This window comes from Schistocerca nitens, chromosome 2 (genome assembly GCF_023898315.1).
Source record: "Schistocerca nitens isolate TAMUIC-IGC-003100 chromosome 2, iqSchNite1.1, whole genome shotgun sequence".
Taxonomy (NCBI): domain Eukaryota; kingdom Metazoa; phylum Arthropoda; class Insecta; order Orthoptera; family Acrididae; genus Schistocerca; species Schistocerca nitens.
In genome coordinates this window covers 675,288,634-675,314,567 of record NC_064615.1, presented here as the reverse complement: position 1 = coordinate 675,314,567, position 25,934 = coordinate 675,288,634, and the positions used below count along the sequence as shown (strand labels likewise).

At 42.9% G+C, this 25,934-nt stretch overlaps 1 protein-coding gene across 1 annotated transcript in view; it reads left to right on the top strand.

Moving 5' to 3' along the window:
* LOC126235237 (kinesin-like protein KIF19) overlaps nucleotides 1-25,934 on the top strand; it is a 605,478-nt gene that overhangs the window by 471,234 nt on the left and 108,310 nt on the right. The window contains exon 8 of the mRNA XM_049943969.1: nucleotides 15,485-15,526. Within this exon, the coding sequence (XP_049799926.1) occupies nucleotides 15,485-15,526 (42 nt within the window). The remainder of the gene's footprint in view (nucleotides 1-15,484; nucleotides 15,527-25,934) is intronic.

Here is a 25,934-nt window from a genome sequence, read left to right as displayed (position 1 = left end):
TTATAAACAGGTCGAATGCGCGGGGGTGTTTTATTCGCAACTACAATCCATAAGGCGAGAGAAGAGCTTTGACAGCTGACGCGGCCTTGGGACACGTGCTTCGCGCATCCTCGATGGCCAATCAGATGGTGAGCTTTTGTTTACGTTACCGTGGCAAAGCCCAGTGTTGCCGTAGTGCTGGGCGACCACTGCTTTCAGTCAATTGCGCCACGTGGTACATTCAGGTTTATGTGTATACGTTTGCATTCTGCTACTTCTGTGAGTTTCTTGCCGTGTGTATAAGTGGAAAATGGCTGCCTGTAGTGCAGAAAAGAGGGCTTTTGGGAAAGGAACTACGCTGAAATTCTAAGCACGCGAATTTATATACAGATACCGTGTTTACTTGATCGTGTTATGTGACTGAAACAGACAACTTTGACGAAAGTACTATCAGGCAACACATATATATGTACTACAGCAGGAAGGAGAATCCGACACTTAAAAAGTTGATGGCATCACTGTGGTTTGTTCTCAGTCAGAACGACAAGTCTCTCCACTGTTTTGAATAAAATTGGCTTTCGTTGGTAAAAGGTCTCAGGACGAAAGGTATTAATGGAATGCGGAGACATTGAAGCACAGAGATGTAGTTTCCTGCGCGAGTTGCTAGCAGTGAATCCGGAAAATGCGATATGTATTGTCGAAACATGGGTCAACGTGTGTCATGCACGTTCCGCCGCATGGACAGGCGACACGCGCCACAGAACTATGAGTGTGCCAACTGGTAATGGAGAGCGACTAATTATAATTCACGCTGGCTCTATGAACAATTTTGTGCCCGATACTATGATGATGTTTCGGTCAAAACGAAAAAAAAAAAAATAACGCTGTCGGCTACCACGAGGAGATGGACGCAGATACATTCAAAGATTGGTCCGTTTACTCGTTTGCTACCAAACTTCAGTTCTGGTTGTGTTTTTGCAATGGACAACGGCTGCTGAAAGGAGAGAGGAAATAGTCAGCTGGTTGAAAGATAGTAAAATAGGCTTTGAAAAGAAAAAGCCGAAAGCGGAACTTCTGGAACTAGTGAAACGATATAAGCCAGAGAAGACGCATTATTTGATTGATACATTAGCAGACAACCACGGCCACAAAGTTATATGTCTTCCACCATAACACTGGCATTACAACGCCGTTGAACTCATCATGGTTCAAATAAAATCAGATGTTGCGGAGCGAAACAAAACCTTTACGTTGCGAGACGCAGAGAGGCTAGTAAATGAGGCTGTCACACGAATACCGCGAGAAAATTGGGAGGACGTCGTGAACCACGTGTGGAAAGAGATTACAAGGTCAAACATAGAAGAAGGTGTAACAGAAGAATCGATTCATAATACTGTAATTTCTTTGCCAGACGATGAGGACAGCAGCAGCGAAGATACCGAAGACCATGCGGTCGTGATAAGAGATGACCAATCAGATGACGGTGACTTTCGGGTTTCCGTTCTCCCGCACGAAAAATAGCGGTGTCGATATTTTACACGTAACATTTGCGCAATTTGCTTTACCTTGTTAATGTTGAAAATCTGATTGTGTGTAATTTTTATTCTGGCTGGAACCATAGTCATGGTATTTTTTTTTATGATATTACCGCCATTTGAGGGTAATAATTTTTATTTTATTGTTATACGATCCAGAGTTCAGCCATAGGCCATTTTCAAGGACAGTAACCAATACATATGTCAAAAGATATCAGACTGGTATGAAATACAGCGAAATCTGAACCGTGTAACAATAAAATTATTGCAGTCAAATGGCTGCATCATCATTAAAGAAAATATTTATGTGTGTGTTTGTGTAAGTTGACGAACATTGGTAGCGCACGTGAAAAAATATTCCATCAAGGAACACATCGGTCAGCAGAATGCTGCCCCTACAGGAATGCTGCAATAAATGACGCGGCATTGTTAGGTTCTGCAGGAGCCGAGTGTTGCCGCGGGCCGAATGGGCGGGACCCCGCTCCCCCCGACGCTGGCTCGCTGCCCGTCAGTGTCGAATACTGACAAATGCGCTGCCAGCTGTCGATGTACGGAGTATAGGTAACGTTTGCACTGATCTGTTGGTAGCAATGTTATCATTCGTCACTTTCTCCGAGTGCTGTGCTGTGTGTGTCAGTTCCTATTCCTCGTCTGTTACTAGTAAGGTAGAAATGGATTGTTAACATTGCTATCGAGCGTATGACGACTGAAGGAGGCCATAAGTTGATGGTTACTGCAAGAAACAAATTTCTAAAGGATAGAGAAACACAACTTGCAGTCGCGTGAAGGTGCACAGTAAAAAACTTTGTCACGTACTTAAACGACTGTTCAAACCGCACTCTGTTTACTACTGAAGTCAGTCGTAACCATGGAGCCATCGATAACATAAACAGACAAATAAGTTTCAACAGTGTAAAACGGAAGGTTGTTTCTGAATTATGTGAGAGACCTTTAAAGTAGTTGCCTTCAGTGGACTCGAATTTCCAGCCCAGATATTACTATGATTAAAGACTGTATTTATCGGGCCAGAATGTCTATTTTGCCGTCCCCTGACCGAAAATGTTAAATTAATTTCATAGTGTTTTGCAGGATATATGTATTTTTAAGTGTACAAAAAATGTTATTCTCATCACCGACACCAACTTCAATGTTGTCTGCTTTTCGACTGAAAGTAATTTACGTCTGCTTTCTGATAATGAGAAAATTCTTGTTCATGATACCTTCGATTGCTGCTACGAATTCTTTTAGCAGTTATTTGCTTGTAGTTCCAACTTAATTTGTTTTTTCCTCCGAGCGCAGTTGATCTGACTCAAAAACTGATCACCTTGTGCAGCTGACCTAGTTCGAAAAGTGACCGCGCAGTTGACAACATCAAAAGTAGGTAAAATTATGGGTCTCCTAGCAGGAGGGATACCCGGTTTGCGAAACCCAAACTCTTCCAATGGAGTGCCACATGCTATAGCGTGACTCATCATTCCAAATCACTTGTTTCCTGTTATCGACTGTCCGCTGGCGTCGCTCTTTGCAACAACCTCGAGCGTCGCTTAGCATTGCCTACAGAAATGTGTGGATTATGAGAAGCTGCTCGACCACTGAAGTCCATTCTTTTTAACTACCTACGTACAGTCACTATGCTGGTTAGACTGCTGCTAACACTCTGGAAGTCACGAATGGTTCCTTCCGGTGATTTCGTGTGGTTATTCACGACCCTCCACCGCAGTGCTTGACGGTCGCTGTCGTAAGAACATGAGGTCCTCCTGCTCTCGGTTTGGCTGTAATTGATTTCTCACGTTTCAACTTGGCAACCACATCACCAACAGTCAACTTGAACAAGTTTAGAAGGGTTTAAATGTCCCTGATGGGATTGTTAGTCAGGTGACATGCAGACACCAGTCCACATTGGAAGTCACTGAACCTTCCTGACCAATACTCCATGCTTCCTTTTATAATTGCGAACTCGCCTTTCGTGACATCTAGTGGCCATTTAGGTATTACTTAGGGCGGTTCGGATACTTTTGATCAGATAGCGTAGATGCAGGTGAACAGCTAGATTTCCCTCTTCCTAGATTCAAGTAGGTGTTCGACACTGTGCCACATCGCCGACTAATAATCAAGATCGCGCAGCAACTACACTGAAAAAAACTGTCGTATCACTAAGGAATGATCCGCGGGCTGGAAACCAGTAGGTGCGCTGTACATGCACAGATAAACAAATGATTACAGTTTCAAAAAAATTGGATGACTTATTCAAGAGAAAGTGCTTAACAAACTGAGCTAGTCAAAAATGCGTTGGGCCACATCTGGGCCTTACGCAAGCAGTTTTTCGGCTTGGCATTGATTGACAGAGGTTTTGTATGTCCTCCTGAGGGATATAGTGCAAATTCTTTCCAACTGGAGCGTTAGCTCTTCAAAATCCCGAACTGGTTGGAGGGTACCTGCCCGTAATGCTCCAAATGCTCTCAACTGGGGAGAGATCCGTCAATCTTACTGGCCAAGGAAGTGTTGGAAAGAACGAAGACAAGCAGTAGAAACTCTCACCACGTGCGGGTGGATATTGTATTGCTGAAATGTAAGCTCAGGATGGCTTTCCGTGGAAGGCAACAAAACGGGGCCTAGAATATCGTCGACGTAACGCTGTGCTGTAAGTGTGCCGCAGATGACAACCAAAGGGGTCCTGTCATGGCAACCCAGACCGTAACTCCTGGTTGCAGGGTCTTATGACAGACGGCAGTCAGGTTGACACCCCACCGCTGTCCGGGGAGTCTCCAGACAAGTCTTCTATCCGAAATCTCATTGATTGGAGTAGAATCGTCTTCAGTGATGAGTCCCGCTTCCAATTGGGCCCCTATTACCAGCGAAGACGTGTCTCGAGACGCCCTGGACAGCGGTGGGGTGCCAACCTGACTGTCAACCGCCTTACGGCTCGAGAACCAGGAGTGATGGAATGGGGTGTCATTTCTTTTCATAGCAGGACCCCTTTGGTTGTCATCTGCTGCAGTCTTACAGCACAGCGGTATGTCGACGATATTCTACGCCCCGTTTTCTTGCCTTCCATGGCAAGCCATCCTGAGCATACGTCTCAGCAATACAATATACGCCCTCACACGGTGAGAGTTTCTACTGCTTGTCTTCGGTTTTTCAAACACTTTCGTGGCCAACAAGGTCGCCGGATCTCTACCCAATCGAGAGCGTTTGGAACATTATGGGCAGGGCCCTCCAACAAGCTCGGTTTTTACAATCTAACGCTCCAGGCGGACAGAATTTAGCGCTATATTCCTCGGGAGAACAGTCAACAACTCTATTAATCAAGCAGAATAACTACTTGCATAAGAACCAGGTGCGGATTGTCGCGTTATTGACTTGCTCGGTTTGTGTTTCTGTTGCACAAATCATCCATCTTTGTCTGTAAACGTAATCATTTGTTTTGTCTGTACATTTACATCCAAACTACCGATTCCCATCCCATTCGGATAATTCCTTCGTGGTGCGTTGTTTTTTTTCCTTAAGAGTGTATTTATGGGTAATACTACGAAGCGGCATGAAATGGGAAACTTAGATTTGTTGAAAGCACGGGAGCCCATGCCCGGCGAGCAAGGTGTACCGCACCGCCCTCTCTGCCCCCCACCACCCCTCGCCTGCTCTCAGGCAAAGGGAAAAATACATTGTAATCAGGTATTTTCCTTTCTAGAAAATGGTATAAAAGTCGGTATTACTTAAGTTTATAACTGGATCATAACTGGACGTTTTTATTGGCACTTACAATTCGCCATTCATCTTCCAAAATATAAATATATTCCATACGTCCAGGTCCAGCCTTCCCTTTCCCCTCCCCCTTTCAATCTATCGTATGTTCGCCCTTCGTTGGAAGGGTTCTGGTAAAACGCAATGCATCTATAAAGGAAGTCGCATACAAGACGCTACTGCGGCCAGTTATAGAGTATTGTTCCATCGTTTGAAGTCCTTATCAAGTACGCGTGGCAACAGACAAGCTAAGAACTCAGAGATGCGCTGCTGAGATCGTAACGGGTCGCTGTAGCCCTTATGAAACTACTTGGGGCAAGTAAGTGCGAGTTCTAGGAAGAAAGACAACGTAGTCCACCAGAAACCCTGTTGGATGAACTTACAGAACCTGTATTCGTAAAAGACTGTGCGATCATTACGCAGCCATCATTGTATGTCTCGTGTAGAGATCGTGAGAATTAGATAAGAGAACACAGAGCACGCACACACACATACAAAGCCAATTTTTAGTTGCACAAATCACGAACAGAATACGAAAGAAAACTGACATTGTTGGTATCATGTACTGTGCACTGTGCAGTGGCTTCAGGAGCATTTATGCAGATGTAGAAATTTCCCGGCCTGCCGCAGAGTTCCCAGTCATACCAGTGACTTTTTTTTTTTTTTACTACATGTTTCGCAATAACCCTATTCATCAGTCAACTCGAGCAGCAGAATAATTTTGTTTATTCGACTTTAGAGGTGGTCGTGTCCTTGACGCTTGAAAAGTGAAAAGTGTGTCAGACACAGAACAGACTCTGCAATGTGGCATTTCGAGGGACATGCTGTCACCGTGTCAGCCATCCAGCCATGGCTCATGTCGCACCTACACAGCTCAGTTTCCACATCTCTGTCTCCTAAGTCCCAAAGCCCAATGAAGTTTGCAACTTGCCACTATTTACGAATTACAATCGCACACATTTTAAACACATTTTCGATGATTTACTTTTCCTGTATCATGAAAATGTGGCAGGTACCAGTGATATAAAATGGTGTACTTACCTGATTTAGCTACAGTCTTGTCCATCACCTCGAAAACTCTTCTTCTTCTTCTCTGACATGGAACATTCAAGGAACTAGCAAATTCGAGGAATTCAGTTCTCATCATTCTGTTGAAAACCGAAGTCCAAATTGAACACAAATTCAGTTTATACCGTCCGGTCACATTAATGTGACTACCTGTGAAAGGCCTGAATCATCATCTTGTGCAGCACGGTTCGCTACAAGACGGGCAGTAAGAGAGTCAGTAAGATTCTTGAAGGTACCAACAAGTATGAGGACCCATGCCGACTCCACTAACATGACCAAGTGTGCTACGTTTCTCGGATGAGGATCCATGGCGCTCGATCAAGATGATCCCACGGATTCACGTTCGGTTTTAAATTCTGGGAGTTTGGTGGTGAGGGCAGTACAGTAAACTCATCGTGGCGCTCTTCGTACAACAGACGTACACTGCTAGCTGTGTGACACATTGCATTGTCGTGCTGGTGGATGTCATCGAGCCGAGGGAAAACGAACTGCGTGTGGAGCTGGACTTGGTCACCAAGGAGAAATGCATACTTGTGTTGATCCATTGTGTCTTCCAGAATGACGAGAGTATCCAGGAAATGGCACAAAAACGTGCCACAGACCATAACGATACCTCCTCTGGCCCTCACCCTTCTGACGATTGCTGCAGGGTGTTTGGTTTCAGACGTTTCACGTCCGATGGAACATAAAACGTTATTCGTCTGAAAAGCCACCTGCCGCCGTTCAGTGAACGTCCAGTTGCGGTATGAGCGTCCAGCTGCGATACACCCGTGCATATTTCAGCCTTCGTCGCCGATGAACAGCAGCCAGCATGGGTGAATGCACCAGGTGCCTGATGCAGAGGTCCAGACCGACCAACGTTCGCTGAATTGTCGTTGAGGAAATACTGTTGGTAACCCCTTGGTCCCTCTGGGCGCTCAGTTGCTCAACACTTGCACGCCTGTTCGCCTGTACACATCGCTGCAGCTGCCGCTCATCCCTGTCATTTATGACCAGTGATTCAACACAGATGTTTTGTTCCCGGTTGTGGATAGCGCCATTTTGCCATGCATGGTACACTGTAACCACGGCTTCACGCGAACAATATACAAACCTAGCCATTTAGGAAACGCTTCCACCCATCGCCCGAAAGCCAATAATCATGCCGTTTTGGACGTCAGATAAATCGCCCCCTTTCTTCATTACGACAAGGGCTCCGCTATTTTCCACGTCCTCCCAACACGCTTTGTATACCCTCCACTGCTAGTGCTGTCACTTGCCGTCTGTGAGTAGTTATTTCACGTTGGCGTTGAACATAGGCGTTGGTCCTTTAATGTGAGTGGACCGCATGTTACATTTTTCTCTTTCCTGTCAATCGTTTACAGAAAGCTGGTTGCAAAATAATGCTCTTGAAGCTCATATTTCATACTTTCAGTTAAAACGGTTTTTTAATGTTGTCTCTCATGACCTACGCCAGACAGTGGATCGCCATAAGCTATCTCTATGAACTATTTGCACGCAGCTCTACTTCAAAACCTCGTAATACTGTTTGCGCCTCGTAAATGTCCGTGCCAAGCAAATGTCTAGTGACTGACTAGATTTTATGACCTTCGGAATTTCTCGATTCAAACTACGTAACTTCTTACATAATTTCTTTAGTAAATTGTGATTACAAAATTTACTTCAAAATTTTCTTACATAATTTTTTGTGTGATATTAATTTGACTTCAATTTCCTCCATGGGCGAATATGTCCTCACAATTTAAGAAGTTTATGATTCATAGAGATAGCACTGAAGATTACACGGTGACAAAACTCTGTTGGATTAACAGAACCACACCCGTTTAATGCCTTACATGATTCTTCGCGCATCGACAACCTTTAATATGCCATTCGGTACCAATGATTTGGACTAGCACGTATAGGAGAAAAGTTATCGCGCAGAAATGGTTTACCCTCATTCTGGGAGCTATTTTCATACTGAATGTTTCCCTCTGCAGTGGAGTGCGTAATGCTTTGAAGATAGAACGAGGATAGGATCAGTCGGTATAACAATTATCCCTTAAAGACAACACTGGACTCGCATTCGGGAGGACGACGGTTCAATCCCGCGTCCGGCCATCCTGATTTGGGTTTTCCGTGATTTCCCTAAATCGCTCCAGGCAAATGCCAGGATGATTCCTTTGAAAGGGCACGGCCAACTTCCTTCCCAATCCTTCCCTAATCTGATGAGACCGATGACCTCGCTGTTTGGTCTCTTCCCACAAACAACCCAACAACCCAACCCTTAAAGACAAACCTTCGCATTCAAGCCCCGGCCCAACAGACAATTTTATAGTGTTGGGCTGTTTTATAAGAGTGTGCCCTCCATTACAGAATGATCTGGGCCGAAGAATAGAATTTCGGTTTGATTCGTTTTCTGTGTAATGCATAGGCGGTTGACGGCTCAGGACCTTCACGAAATAAACCATCAACGTAAGCACTTTTTGATTTATGCTTTATTACCGCGTTCTGTCTATAATTTACTTGAATGCTGGTTACAACTTACTATTGCTGGTGAGCGGTTTCTTGAAATTGTATGACTCCATCTCTTATTGCTGTAGCTTTCTCCCGCAGATTCCATATAAGCGTTTATATTAAACATGTACAATATTGAGATTCATTCACATGTACAGGTGGAGTCTGAAACTGAAACTAATTTAAGATTATCTCTGCAAAATACATTACTATCGTAATGACTACGTAAACATATCGGGGGACAAGATACTAAAACGAGTCTGAGAACTCTTCCTACTGAAGTTATGTGTAGATAAATCATTTTGTGAAATTTCATAAACACGTTCAGAATGAAAATTCCATAGTCCTTCAAGATACATTGTACGTAGCTTTTTCTGTAATACCTCTTTGATTCGAACATGAAACGTATCGGGAGTTGCAAATATGGGCTACCATCAGCCGTATAATCGAATGATAGCAATGTGTCTTACTTGTGATTACTTTTATGCGTTGAGTTTACTTTAAATGCTCCGTACGCGTACTTCTAAATGTTTATGGAAGTAACTGTTTGCAACCATGTAACCATACAATAAAGAGTTTTTCTATGTTTTCGCATTATGTTACATTTTTTAAAGTTGGGAATCAATTGCCGGTTCCTGCACCAAGCGTCCATCTCTGCAGGTCTTCCTGTATTTCGCTACAATTTTCTAGCGTTGCGAAAATTCTGTATAGAACAGCATCGTCCGCGGAAAGCTTCTTGAAAATTCAGACGTTACTCCCTGGGTCTTGTGTAATTTGATGGTCCTATAACACTACATTGGGGTAAGATCGAAGTTACTTCTATGTATGAAGATCTCTCTCCGTTGAGAATGACATGCTGTTTTCTGTTTGCTAGAAACTCTTCAGTCCAATCACACATTTGGTCTGATATTCTGTACACTCAGCCTGCCGGAGTGGCCGTGCGGTTCTAGGCGCTACAGTCTGGAGCCGAGCGACCGCTACGGTCGCAGGTTCGAATCCTGCCTCGGGCATGGATGTGTGTGATGTCCTTAGGTTAGTTAGGTTTAATTAGTTCTAAGTTCTAGGCGACTGATAACCTCAGAAGTTAAGTCGCATAGTGCTCAGAGCCATTTGAACCATTTTTTTCTGTACGCTCATATTTTGTTCATCAGCCTGCAGTGCAGAGCTGGATCGAACGCCGTCCGGAAGTCAAGCAACACGGCATCTGCCCGAGAACCTGTACCGGCTGCTTTGTGCGTCTCGGGGACGAACAGAGAGAGCTGGGTTTGACACGATGGTTGTTTTCGGAACCCATGTTGATTCCTACCAACGATATTTTCCATCTCGAGAATACACGAGCGTGTCCCAAAATTCTGCAACTGACCGACGTCACAGATAAAAGCCTATAGGTTTGTATGTCTGTTAGACTACCGTTTTGATAATGAGAATGACCTATGCTGATCTCCAATCATTAGAAACACTTAGCTCCTCCAGAGACCTTTGGTTCACTGCTGCTGGAAGAGGGGCAAGTTCTTTCGCATACTCTGCGTAGAATCGAACTGGTATACCGTCAGATCCAGTGGCCACCATCTATTGAGCGATTTCAGTTGCTTTTGTAACGCATGGTCACTTATTTCGCCATCAGCCATTTTGTCGTCTGTGCAACGATTTAAAGGCGATACTACAGTGCGATGTTCTTCGGTGAAGCAGTTCTGGAAAATGACCTTCAATATTTCGGCCGCTTCTGTGCCATTATGATCACAAAGTGTCTAGACAGATAGCTGGGATCCGTTTACTGGTTTAATATAAAAGCATAACTTCTTTGGATTTTGCGCCAGGTCGGTAGACAAAATTCTACTTTCGAAACCGTTGAATGCTTCACGCCTGGCTCTCCTTAAACTAATCTCGGACTTTTTGTTTGTCTGTGCTGCTTTGACTGCGTTTAAATTTTCAGTGTAACTCTCTTTGCTCTCGCATCCGATTTCTAACACTGCTGTCGAACCATGCGGGGTCTCTTCCACCCTTCACAATTTTCCTCGTCACATACCTTTCTGAAATGTATCATACAATGTTCTTGAACTTTGTTCATTGATACTCAACGTTTTTAGTGCCGGAGACGGAATTTTCATGCTGACGGCTCAGGTAATCTAAGCAGGGAGATCTTCCCACCTTTCTTTGTCTTCCTACTTACAGCCGTATTCAGTGATGCTGTAACGGCTTTATGATCACCGATAACCTATTCCACGTTAACTGAGTCGAAAAGCTCGAGCATGTTTATCACCGGCAGATCGAAGATGTTAGCTTCACCAGTCCGTTCTCTGATTAACTGCTCGAAATAATTTTCGGATAAGGCATTTAGAACAATTTTACATGATTCTCTGATGTTGGACTGAGTCACTGCCGTAAGCTGTCGCATTCTCCACGGTCTCTGGATCCACACACAGGGAGACATACTCGACTACTGGATTCCCTACGTTAGGTAACACTGCTCAACTTTGAGGAGCTGCCTGCTACCCAACATTTGGAGGAGCTGGAATACCAGACGGTTATAACTAAAATACAAGTACTCACGAAAGTCCATTGTAGCCTCTAATTATCGTGTGGCAGCGAAACTTGGTAGACATGATAATGCGTTAATGTGCAACCGATTTGGGCTGGAAAACAAATGAGTTCCAACTGCGGCTGCCAGATGCAAATCTGGTGCTGTACGCTGTTCGTATGACGGTATTACGTCCACCCTGTCGTTTGATAACCCATAACGTGACTGAACAGTATGGCTAGCGAGCAGAGAGACCGTGCGCTCTTTTATGTGAATGGCAGCAATTACAGTGCTCCATTGAGTGAGTATCGCTGACTGAAAGGTCTGAGAGCCCCGATGCCATTAAATGGTTTAAACAAGGTATTAATGAAATTAGAAAATGATGTGTCGGCAGCGGGGCCAACACCTTGTAGATCGAAGTGGCTGAAAGTGCACGCTAAACTAACGCAGACGGGCGTGAAGTACTGGAACATGAGACTTATTAATGAATAAGAAGAAAAGTACGTAGCTGGAATAATATACTTAACTTTATTCTCTTGTTGGAATACATCTCTTGAATAGTAGTAAGCTATAAGCACTGATACAAATGGCGCCTTGCTAGGTAGTAGCTATGGAATAAGCTGAAGGCTATTCTATCAGTCTCTCGGCAAATGAGAGGAAGACTTGGTAGGTCTGGTCGCAAGCTATGTCGTCCGTACAACTGGGGCGAGGTCTAGTCCGTGTCTTGTGACCTGCCATGTGGTGGCGCTAGGTTTGCGATTACACAGTGGCGACACGCGGGTCCGACATGTACTACAGGACCGCGGCCGATTTAAGTTACCACCTAGCAAGTGTGGTGTCTAGCGGTGACACCACAGAAAACACGGGCAAACTTAGTGTGGCACGTGGATGTCGATGGCGTCCAGTCTTGGTGGAAGTTGTTGACGAGGTTGCTTTTGCTGTAACTACTAAGCAGCACGTTCCCCGAGTAGTGCTAACACTCGTGCAGTATCACGACACTTGTCCATCCCATGGTAAACAATAAGGACAGGTTTGCGGTTTTTTTACACCCTTACCTGTACAAGGTCCATACGGTGCAGCAAGGAAAACCTCGTGATCTGCAGCAAGGTTTTGAATTTGATCTTCGGTTTCTGGCACGTATTGAAATTGATGTCATGTGGCCAGACAACATTCTATAGAGTGATGAGGCATAATCTGCACTACAGGATACAGAGAATAAACAGAACTGCTGAATTTGGCCTACTGTTAAACTGCATGTTGTGCATGAAGAGCCATTGCACTCACCGTATATTACTGTGTGATGTGGATTCACAAGCACCTTTATTCTTGGTCTGTTGTTCTTTTAAGAGAATACACAGAGCTTACATGTCAAGTGGATCGTGACGTCAGCACTTTATCGAGAGTTCATTGTACAGTACGTGATTTCTGCTTTGGGAGAGAGCAACTATGTGGAAATACCTGTTTTCGTGCAAGATGGGGACAACACCTGATGTCGCTCGCCCAGTGGAGATCTACTTAATGAAACCTTCCACGAACGTTTATCTCCAGAGCTTTTCCAGATGTGTGCTCTGCAAGATCACCTGATGTGAATCAATGTGACTTTTGACTCTGGGGATGTCTAAAGGAATGCCTTTACCAGGAACACGTTCGGCGTCTACCAGATCTGAAGACCAGTATACAAGAACAGGTTGCTCAGATTCCACCGGATCTGCTGTGAGGAACTGGTGGTGGTGGAGGTGGTTAGTGTTTAACGTCCCGTCGACAACGAGGTCATTAGAGACGGAGCGCAAGCTCGGGATAGGGAAGGATTGGGAAGGAAATCGGCCGTTCCCTTTCAAAGGAACCATCCCGGCATTTGCCTGAAATGATTTAGGGAAATCACGGAAAACCTAAATCAGGATGGCCGGAGACGGGATTGAACCGTCGTCCTCCCGAATGCGAGTCCAGTGTGCTAACCACCGCGCCACCTCGCTCGGTTGTGAGGAACTATTGATCAGGTCGTTTTACGGATGTAGCATCTCGTCGACGTCACCAGCGCTCATACTGAACAAATTATTTAATAATATAATCAACATAATGCATTCCTCGTTTGTTTGACCTTCTCTGCCCACGTCCAGTTCCTAATTCTTTACATATGGAAATATTTATGTACGTATTTCTTGCATTCACAGCGCCAGATTTGCATGTGGTGGCAGAAACTAAAACTATTTTTTTTTGTTTTGTGTTAGTGTAATTCGGTTCCGCTTTAACGCCTTAGAATATCAACCAAATATCGCTAAGCCACGACAATTACAGCCCACACTGGACCTCTGTGAATAGCTACACTTTAATTATAACCACCCTGTGCGAATGTAGGGTCCTCATACAGGCAGCCCCAGTCGGCCGTGCCGTCACTGGCTATGGGAGGGCATTGTCCAGTAAGCGGACATACACCCATATCAACAGTCAACGATCACCATGCATAATATACGATTTATTCGTTTCGTTTGATTATATGCTTCTAATTTTTAAGAGGCACAGTTATTGACAAGGGTGGTGTTCGTAACATTTTTGTTACAACTTCAAACAGATACACAGTACAGTTTGTTAGTATATGTCTTAAGGGGTCAGTGCCACATGTCTCGTAGAACTGGAAAAATATTATTTAAGAAAAAAAAAACACGATATGAGTTGAGAGCCGTTTTAATGGAGACTCCACAGCTGTACTCAAGACTATATTCTCATAGTACTAGAGAAACAAATTTCAACATCGTCATACGAACATAGCAAATTTGCTACTTTCCAGATGCTCATTTGAGGTTTCTTCCAAATAAATGGTCGATAAAATCCATGCTCTCCATGACAGAACAACGCCACGTCAAAATAGACGACACAGTCAAGTTGGCAGACATCTCGTGTAAACGTGCAAATAATATCCTCAGTGAAGTATAAAAATTTGAAGAACCTGAGTGAGCGTTGAGTACCGTGTTGTTTTGACCTCTGGTAAGAAATGCCTCACCAGAGAACGCTCCAAAAGCATTTTGAAGCATATTTGAACGATTTGTTCCTTCGATACGTGGCAGCGGACGAAACGTGGTTTCACTGTTATGGTCTAAAGACAAAACTGCCGTCGACACATTTGGGTGGTGGAAACGGTTTGTCGGTAGCAAACATGAGGGCCACTGCTCGTTGGAACTCACGGGGTGTATCAGTGGCTTAACAAGAGTACTTGGCAAAAAGTAAAATCGCGTGCTTACTGCAGGACAATCCACCTGATAAATCGTCTTGCGTTTACGAGAAAACTGAACGTGTTGGACTTGTAAATAATTTTTCTCTCAGATTATTCGTGTGACTTAATTTCCTGTCAACTTTTCTGTTTTTTAACTTCAGGATGGCTCCATATGAATAAATTTTGGTCGAGCACGGTGGTTATTTCTGACACAAACGAATTTTATGTTAAATAAAAAAAAACACTTGCTTTTTGTGAAAATTAAAATGTTGCAATCAGTCTGAACCAAATGTATTTTGCGAATGTTCAAGATGTTGAGAGATATTCTTTTTTTTAGTGTCATTTTCTATGTTGCTTATATCATTTATCACTACATGTTCGTAATTAACTTCCCACGTAAAGCGATATTTTGAGACACCTTTAACGCTTCTAAAACTCATCGCAAGCTAATGTCTTAACTGAAAAGCACTTTTTAGGCCTATATAATACAAAATTCCTTGTATCCACAGAGGATGTGTGGCTAAATCATGATGCTGGAAGTTTTAAAATGTTTCTGTCCTTCCCTGGCGTGTCCAACGCGTTTCCTAAGTTGTTTCAAGCAGCAACAGAATTGTGAAGTTGTTGCTTCACTAAAAGTATTTAGTAAAGAGGAAAACTAGTGGAGAGAGTTACCCTTAACATACTACAAAACCTGGATAAAATAACTTCGCCTTTGTTTTTCATATCTTCTTTAATAAACGTTTTATTGAGTGTTAACCAAACGAATGGAATCCTAATTGAAAAAAAGAGAATTTAAGTCTGCTTTTGTAATTGAAACTGCATTTTCTTATAAGTGTATTTCTCCACACGAGAGATATTCAAATGTACAGTCCAAATTACTGTATTTCTATAACTGTAAAACAGTTCTCCGTTGTCTCACGAAAATTTTTGTCTTTGCAGTTTCGGGTGCCACGTCAAAATTCTCAAAACGTTTTTCTACAGGTTGGTCTCCACTTTGTTAGCATGACGTAGGAGATGTAGGGTTTCCCAATTGGAAATTGTGTTTTCGATATTATCACGTCATTTTCTAACCAAATCTCAGCTTGTATTTCACTCGTAAATACAAACAAAATTTGCTTATTTCGAAGAAAGCTGAAATCTAAGCAGATTTAAATGTTTCGTTTGTCCTCGTTTGTGACCAACATAAAAGTCATAGTTTCATTAGGTGGAATTCTCGGAAGTTACACTGGAGCTGTCTAGCTTCCAGTAGGGAAACCCTAAGATGAATTATGCAAATGCAGAAAGCTTGAGGTTACTTCGCCCCATTGTAATTTGTAGGTCATTCCTAGCATGTTTCCTCTTTAATTAGTAAAAAGATGTTTGCTTGTGCTATCAGCTGTATCGCTTGTGGCAGCTTTTTTCCGTTTCTTAAAATTGTTGTTCAGCCTGTAATAGTTCACTTTCTTCTCAGATTTTGTTCCAATAATGTTCGTAGTGAATGAATAAGTCAAGTCCATGTTCCATTAGTCTTGTTATGCATGTTCTTCAGGTTATGCTGGAATTCGTTACATTTATTCCCTGACAAATACTAGAGCACTTGCTATTTGCTCGTAACAGTTCCTTTACTACTTTTATGAACGTATTTTATCTGTTGCATTGAACTTTTCAGTTTTTAAATTTCATACAAATATTTGTTCAGCTATATTTATTTGTAGATCTTTAGGAGAAATTTTCCTAACGATGTTGTGAAATTGATACAAATAGATGATAACTGTCTTTGCAGTGGCGTGTACTCTATCTTAGATGGTCCATATGGCTTAAATAAATGAAAGATAACAGTGTAGTTCTTATGTTCTATTCGTTCAGCGTAGTCAGGGGTGCAATAAGTAATACGGAATGCCGTAACCTTGTTTACAGATGTCGAGGCGTGTAATACGGTACAGTATAGATATGGGTTTACTTAGAAAAAGATACTTTCATTGTCGTTTTGGTGATCTATGTCGTATTTACTGTCACACAACCATAAAAATATTGCACTGTCAGATACAGCTCATCTGGTTGTCATAACATCTTATCCATTTTCACAGTCTTTATAACCTTGAATTTTTTGTCTTCGTAGTACTTTTATGCGATAAATACGGAAGTAAAATTCGGGATGTCATGTACTTTCAACTATTTCCCGCCTCGACTTTCTGGGACAATTTTTCGACTTTGCAGCTAAATTTTGTTATGGAGCAGAAGCATTTCTGTGACGTACCTCTTCCCAGTTTGCCAGTGTTCGTGGCGCTCCTTAATTCAGCGCAAAAGCAGGGGTGCTCATGAAGAGCTGCAAGGCAGCTATGTTCAGCGGGTTGCTGTATTACAAAATTGTAGGCGTAGTAACTGAGTTCTCTAATAGGCTGTGATATACGGCATGATTATGTGCCTAACGTTCCATATTTATAGATTCTGATGATGTTTCCAGTATTAGGAGACGAAGCTTACGCACAGAACATGCCATAGACCAAAGATAATGTTCATGTAATAAAAACCAACAAGGATACAAATTAAACTTCCTGACATACTGTATTAAAACGGTGTGCCGAACCAGACTTAGGACCTGGAACCTTTGTCTTTCCCGGGCAAGTACTCTACCAACTTAGCTATCCGAGCTGGACTCACGACCTGTCCTCACAGCTTTATTTCCGCCGGTACCTTATCTCCTATCTTCGAAACTTCACGGAAGTTCCCCTGCCTAGCTTGCAGTACTAGCACTCCTGGAAAAAACGATATAGCGGAGACATGGTTTAGTCACAGCCTGGGAGATTGTTTTCAGAATGAAATTTCACTCTCCAGAGGATGGTGCTCTGATTCCCCACACTATGGCTGAGCCGTGTATCCTCAATCCTTTCTCCTAGGATTGTTGGTCCAAAAAGTTAGGCAGGAGAACTTCTGTGAATTTTAGAAGTAAAGCTGTGAGGATGGGTCTTGAGACGTGGTCAGATAGCTCTGTTAGTAGACGAAGGTCCCAGGTTCGAGTTCGGGTTCGGCACACAATTTTAATTTGCACACTCCGTAGGATAAGGAAAAGTTCAGTCGGAGAAGGATGCAAATGCCAACCGCGAAAGCCTTCATAACTAACACTGTGTTTCTAATACGTATTCCATATGCATCAACAACAATACGATACTGATGTACTCAAACCTGGAAATCGATCATAAAAGAAGTTGGACTGATTCGTTAAGTGACGAAAGTAGTCAACAGTATATCGATTTTCATACTAGTCGGGCTCAAACTATACCGCGTTTTAATATGGTCCACTTTTGATTGTGTTTGCCTATACTTTGATTCTGCTGCTGATGCAACATTATATCACTGAAGAATTGCCATTACAAAGCACTTATGGTTTGCTCTGGCGCCATAATACTCATGCGACCGAATGTCCTTGTGGTACAAGTAAAGAAATCCCAACTTCAGTATTACATTGCGAACTTATTAACAAAATGAGCACTTTTCACGGAAGGTAAAGTCGTAGGGAATATTCAAGAAATAATTTCCATGAGTTTCATTGCGAAATATGGGCTGAACAGGTGTCTGCTGCAACTCGTAGCGGTGCTTGCACCTACAAGTCCTCATGCCACTAGAAGCTGATCAGCCTGCAGCCTATACTTCTTTGATGCCGTCCACCAGTACACCATCTTTGAGCTATTAATCTCGTTAGACATTATTTTTAAGGACAGAGACAGCAGCAGTAGGTTAGATATCGTATGATCTGAATGGAGAAGCGTCATTTCCATACATATTGATGTGTAGAGTGGCGAAGAGTGTTTGTGGAAGCACTCACTGGGATCCTATTAAAAAAAAAGAAAAAAAAACAGCTATCCTTCAGGGTCTTCAGTATGCTTACAAAAAAGTGGAGGAGACAAAAAATATATTACTGGATAGAGACCAGCGTTTGCTCTCCTGAGGCACCTATCGTTATTGCGCAACTGTTAACGTAAGGTCACTCTCTTGGATAAAGACACACAGTGGCGTTAAGGAAACCGAAATTGTAGATGGCTTGACTAAGGAGGCCACCTTGAGTTGTAGAAAGAAATTATCTTGGAAACCTACCTACCGATGTCCTACAAAGACTAACAGCTTCACAAGGGAATTGTAAAACAAGGAATATCGGCTGTCCTCTAGAGGCGGCGGAGAGAATACACACAACTATATCCTTAACTACAAATGTGTCAGTGGTATGGCAAGTGTCGATGTACAAGGAGCTTCAGGGCCACTGCCACACGTCTCGGCTTCAGCAATATTTGCACCACAAGTCTTACACCGACCTCTCTATCTCTCCTTAGTGTGTGTGTGTGTGTCATTACGAAGAGAACACGAAGCGCATATCTTCTTCCGTTGCATCACTCGCCGTGAATACACAAATGCCTGTCGCGAGACTTGCTGAAACAAATCTGTTCCTTGGTGACTTGAATAATTTCGTTACTATCGGAGAAGAATACAGGATGTTGATATTCTTGCACATGGGTTGAGGTAACTTGGACCTCGACTACTGATATAAAGCTGCTAGTGAAGCATATAAAATTTTGTGTTACATTATTAAAATATTGTAAGTTTTTCATTTGACTGTATTATAAGTCATTAATGCAACTGTACTTCTTCTAGTAAATATTCTCAGATACAACAAATACTTGTTCGTCCTTGTCCTATACCAATTAGTGTTGATTCTTTACGAATTGAGGCGCTGAGAGCCATAAGGGCCCAAAACACAGAAACAAAGTGTTGAGAGAAATGGATGTTTTGTGAAAATCGTGTAAATCATATTTATAGACAAACGACAAGTTTCATAGGTCCTAACTGTTTTTCAACCAAGTCTCAAGATCTTATAATTCCAATAAAAAATAATGTACCTATTTTTTGTTAAGAAATATTAATTAATAATTAATATTATATTTATTATCAATGCTAATTCACGAAATTTTCATGTACGGGGTAGTGACAGCAGTGTCATTTGGCAATTATGAAGTTTATAATAAATGCGAAGTTTTAATCAGAACATAAAGATCAGTTACTAAATACACCACCCACACAATGTTCATAATTTCGTCATACGCGTTTGTGGCCTGAGGATCAGATAAAACCATCGATACACATCTAACTGTGAAGTGTTATTATTACGTGTAAGATGTCGACAACAAATTATGTTGCCAACAAAAGATAAAAATTGAACAGCACAAGGCAAAAAAATTATGCTTCGTGCTTTACGCTCATGTGGAAATAAATATCCGAGAAATTGGTGAGACAGCTTTTCGTGAATGTTCATATATATAGTGTGAGGTTACAGATACTGAAAAGGCTGGTCCACCACACGATCACGTCAGGAGCATGCATATAAGCTACAGTCTCAAAATCAGCGACAGTGTGCTTTAGGCCCTTATGGTTCCCAGCGCCTTAATTAATTCTCAATTCACGTGGAGAGAGATTCTCCAGGAACGAATCCCTGCCCTCTTCCTCTCCACGTGACAACGTGTGGGGGCCTGACCTCATACTGAATACTCGAAGTCAGAAATAATATACGTCTCTGATGTCATAGGTTTCTTTTTACATCTGATTTCTTTCACCCCAAATGGGGGCGGGGATGGGGAGGGAACCGGCTGACAGCTGCATATTGCTGCTCTTCAACCTAATAATATTGAAAAATAGCCAATTAAAGGCACAAGAAGAAAAATGTCGCGGTTAAATACAATAAAAGAATTTTCATTTCGGTAGTATTACTATAAGAAAGCTGAGATGGCGATGGTTGGTGCTGTGGTGCAGAAGAAAATACTGGTTCGACCGTGGAGGTCATCTTTGAATAAATGTCGTAAGGGTAAGAAAGGAGAATGGTTAAAGATGAATTGCTGTGATCTGGGAACGAAGGCGTGGAATGGTACTGATTCACAGAGGGACAGCTGTGGATTGGGACTGGAAGCAGAGAGGGTGGGTTTCTGATGGTCAACAGGCTGGGAAAAGTTATTAGAGACTTGATCTAAGAAGGGGATGTTTGGGCTATGGCTGTGGTTGTTAGCAGTAGTGAAGACGAGCACAGAGTTCTGTGTATGAAAGAGGGAGTCTGTTAGCCGGCCGATGTGGCCGTGCGGTTAAAGGCGCTGCAGTCTGGAACCGCAAGACCGCTACGGTCGCAGGTTCGAATCCTGCCTCGGGCATGGATGTTTGTGATGTCCTTAGGTTAGTTAGGTTTAACTAGTTCTAAGTTCTAGGGGACTAATGACCTCAGCAGTTGAATCCCATAGTGCTCAGAGCCATTTGAACCATTTTTGGGAGTCTGTTACTCCTTGCAATGGAATATAGAAGAGGTGCATGTGGAGAGAGGAGGGAATATGCTGTTAGAGGCGTGAAAGGAGCACGAGATTATTGAGGACTGGGAAGACAATGGGATTTACTTCTTAAGATTATTGGGTGATTTGCGAATATCTGAGGAATGGGTGTAGGAGGATGAGTGTGAGAAAGGGTAAGATGCATACGGAAGGCGAGATGTAGAGCGTGCCATTGCAGGAATTGTATAGAGTGGTAAAATTTTGGGGCTGCAGAGATCTACGCTACATTGGCGAAAGTAAGGATGTTTGATATAAAGGTTTTGCCGGTATAGAGGATGGAGTAAGAATGTAATCCACATGCGCGGCTGTTACTTGTTTTAGCAGTATTACTCTAATGCGTGATTGTTGTTGATTAATTAGTAGACTGGGACATCAAGACAGTTTGAAGTCGAGCGTTAACCTGTCGGTGAGATGGATAGGAGGGCTATAAATGGTGAGGTGGAAATTATGGAGACAGAAAATAAATTTAGGGCGTTGTATTAATATTGTCTGGATTTTGACGGAGTTGATTTTGGGGTACTGGAGATTAAAGTGATGTTATTGAGACGGATCTGGGGGAATCGTTGGGAAGCCATGAGAGTTGGGTGTAGAGCAAAGAAGGCATGTCGTCAGCTTACTGGAGCATATGTACAGGGATAGGTGCTGTGGTGCATTAGCTATGTTGGCGGAGAGGGGGGAGTGGGGACAGAACCGATCGTTGGCTCACTCCTGCGAATGGATGGAGGATATTCCGAATTCCCATCACCATTTTGTTGTAGGGGAGACCAGGGCAAGTTGGCGAGCGGGGGGTCTAAGTTGGCTGTGCTAGGTAGCGTCATCACACGGATGCTGCTAACTCTTCACTCGATGAGGCACTAAAACCTCGCACAGTGAAACCGCTGCTGTCAGCTGTGTGTGCCTAGGGTAATTGTCGTGTACAGTGGTTGACGTCGTATGATTTACTAGACATTCAACATAGGGTATTGTGGAATAACTAGTAAGACATTTGGTTATTTTTTATTAAATATGACTAAACAGACAATATGCGTTTCACAGACAATATTCATCCATGTTTTATTCTTATTAATCGTACTCCAAATATCAAACTCTTTCAACATAGCCGACTGCGCCGCTTATTCCAAAGCAGCTACAGTCGATAATGCAGTTAATGGGTTCTGTTAATGCTGTTAATAGCTTCAAAGAACGTGGCATCGAATCTTATGATCCCCTTGTCTGTAGTGGGCTTCATTTGGCTGCGCAAAAATCGCAGATTGTGTTCTTTTTACGGATAATGCTGAATCTTAGAATGCTTCTCTTCCGACCGCAGCTCGTAAAGGTCAGCCCACAGAAAGTCCCAATTATTCCATTGATGGACATCAGGCAAAGCATAATGAAGTACCAGTACCCTGAAAAATGCTGCTCCTAATAACCCAAAACCTTTGCGAGCTATTTTCCGTTGTGGATCATTGACTTAAGAAAGGTCATGTGCGAAAACAAGGAAAAGTCACAGCACGCAAATTGCAAGTGTTTTAAGAATCTCACTTTTAAAACCGATGTTGGTTGATGAGGAAACACGAAAGATGGAATAAGAACATTTGAAATGTCAAGTAAAATTTTCGAAGAAAGTACAGCACCGCGTCCAGCATATGATAAGATTTACGTTGATCCGGCAACAGAAGATAGAAGAGAATGTTGTCAGTGCGATGAATGGTGGGATGAGAGAAGCTCATATTTTGAAGGAGAAAATTTGTGTCTCAATTTTGTTGATGAAAAACATTGATCTAGAGCTATAATTATTTCGAACACAACAATCGTTTCATTACATTCTGTTCATTAAGAGATACATCTTCCTCATCTTCTTCTTTTTCCTGGTCTTATTCCGTATCTTCACAGGGTCGGCATGTTATTTTGGATTTGACTACGTTGATGGTAAAGGGTGGCCGGATGTCTTTCCTGTCGCCACCCCTTACTCCCCCTCCCCAAGGCGGAACTTGTGTACCCGACCTGTCTGTGTTTAGTGTTAATGCAAGTGAAAGTGTGAAGATGTGTTCCGAAAGTTATCTGGCCGTGTAAATGACGCGGGACGTAGGTATCAGGCCAGTATTCACCTAGTCGGATGTGGGAAACCGCCTAAAGGCCACATCCGGGGTGACCGGCACAGCGGTCCTCGTCGTTAATCCGCCGAGCGAATACGATCCGCGATTGGCGCAATTTCTTGAATACCGAAAATACCGTTCTCACGCGAACTTCTATGCGGACAGATTCAAAGAAAAAACAAGAAATAATGTTTACTTAACCAATGTACTGTCTTATACATCACAAGGATAAAAATTTCTTCATCTTTCATCAGTATTGTCAACTTGCACTGTTATCAAAAACATATACATCCTATTAGCTTTTGGCAACAAGGAAAAAAAATCTACTCAACTAAGTACAATATAAGCCATCCCGGTTGACCCTGCGGTCTAACGCACGGCTTTCCAGGTGGGAAGGAGCGCCTGGTCCCCGGCACGAATCCGCCCGGCGGATTTGTGTCGAGGTCCAGTGAACCGGCCAGTCTGTGGGTGGTTTTCAGGCGGTTTTCCATCTGCCTCGGCGAATGCGGGCTGGTTCCCCTTATTCCGCCTCAGTTACACTATATCGGAGATTGCTGCGCAAACAAGTTCTCCACGTACGCGTACACCACCATTACTCTACCACGCAAACATAGGGATTACACTCCTCTGGTGTGAGACGTTCCCTGGGGTGGTCCACCGGGGGCCGAACCGCACCATAACCCTGGGTTCGGTGTGGGGGGCGGAGGGGTGAAGTAGACTGCGGTAGTCGTCGTGGGGTTGTAGACCACTGCGCCTGCGGCGGGAACGGAGCCTCTCATTCGTTTCTAGGTCCCCGGTTAACGTACAATACAATACAATACAATACAAGTACAATATAATAAGGGGCTAGTTGTTTTTAAAGTGTGCAAAGAAAACCAAACTGTCTTCGTAACTGAATTTATAAAAGGAAATGGTTAATTACTATCATCGTCAACTTGCCTGGATCTCCCGTGTATATAATACGAGGAACTTTCAATAGTTAAACAGACACATTTATGTAGAAAACTATATGTATTTTTGCAAAATGATACCTTTACTACTTCTGAACAGAATCCTCATGAGTATTAATACATTTGTCGCAATGATGAATTAGATTTTCTTTATACCTGAGACAAAGATGTCTGCCTTGTTGTTTGGGCATGTTTCTGACAAATTCTTTGACTTCCTCGTTATTGCTGAACTTTATTTGGACTCTGGTTAAAACGGGGATTCAAAGTTTCACCCCACGTTAAAATCTTGTTTATAAAAGTGTCACCTTCTGTTTCATAGCCTTCTTTAAAGTCTGTACACACTTTGAGTCCTTTTTCCTTGTGTTCCTGCGTTAGCTCTTTTGGGATCCACCTTGCATTTGTTTTGCTGTACTTGAACTTGTTGCTGATGACATTATAAAGTGTGGCAACACTTACTGCAGCTGATTTCTCTATATGTTCAATAGTGATACGTTGGTCTTAACGAATAATGTCATCATTGTGGATTTCGAGCAAAGGAGTTGACAGTTCAACCGGTCGGCCAGAACGTTGCTAGTGAGACACTGATATTCGATTGTTTTGGGACCGTTATTCCGTGGTTCATACAACTTTCACCATACTGTAAAATTATCCCAGTGTATATTTTAGGCCGTTTTTCACCTTCTGAAATAAGAAAGGATCACTGAACATTTTTCAGATAACGTGGAAACTTCAAGCGGACACGCCATCGTTAAATGCTATGTAGACGTTACAAACAAAGCAGTTTTTATCCGTCAGCTGTCCTCAGCTGACTGCAGTGATGCCAACCTAAAGCCATGGGAGTACAACACCCTTCTTACAAACTGTTTTAATTCTGCATCACTTTGTCTCTTTAATTATTGAATGTGCCCCGTATGTATAGTGAGGTGACAAAAGTCATGGGATAACGATACGCGCATGTAGAGATATCGGTAGTACCGCGTACACGAGGTATAAAGTGTAGTTCATTGGTGGAGCTGTCATTTTTACTGATTTGATTCATGTGTAAAGGTTTCCTATGTGATTATGGCTGTACGATGGGAATAACGGACTCTGAACACGGAATGGTAGTTGGAGCTAGACGTACGGGACATTCCATTTCGGGGATCGTTAGGGAATTCAATATTCCGGGATCCGCAGTGTCAAGAATGTGCCTAGAATACCAAACTTTAGGCGTTACGTCTCATCACGGACATCGCAGTGGTAGATGGCCTTCACATAACAACCGATAGCAGTGGTGTTTGTTTAGATTTGTCAGAGCTAACAGACAAGCAACACTGCATGAAGTAACAAAATAAATCAGTGTTGGACGTACAATGAAAGTATCCGTTAGGACAGTGCGACGAATTTTGGCGTTAATGGGCTATGGTCAGAGACGACCGATGCGAGTGCCTATGGTAATAGCACGACACAGCCTGCATCGCCTCTCCTGGGCTATTGACCATATCGCTTGGACCCTGGAAGACTGCAAAACCGTAGCCTGGTCAGATAAGTCCCGATTTAAGTTGGTAAGAGCTGATGGTGGGGTTCGAGAGTGGCGTAATACCATGAAGCCATGTACCCAAGATGTCAACAAGGCACTGTGCAAGCTGGTGGTGTCTCCATAATGGTGTAGGCTGGGTTTACGTGGAATAGACAGGGTCTTCTGATTCAACTGAACCTATCATTGACTGGAAATGGTTCTGGTCAGCTATTTGGAGACAATTTTCAGTCATTCATGCACTTCATGTTCCCAAACATTGATGGAATTTTTATGGAGGGCAATGCGCCATGTCGCTGGGCGACAATTTTTCGCGGCTGGTTTGAAGTACATTCTGGACGATTCGAGCAAATGGTCTGGCCCCCCAGATCGCCCAACATGAATCCCATAGAAAATTTATGGGATGTAATCGAGAGGTCAGTTCGTGCAGGAAATCCTGCATCTGCAACACTTCCGCGATTTTGGACGGCTATAGAGACAGGATGGGTCAAAATTTCTGCAAGACACTTGCAA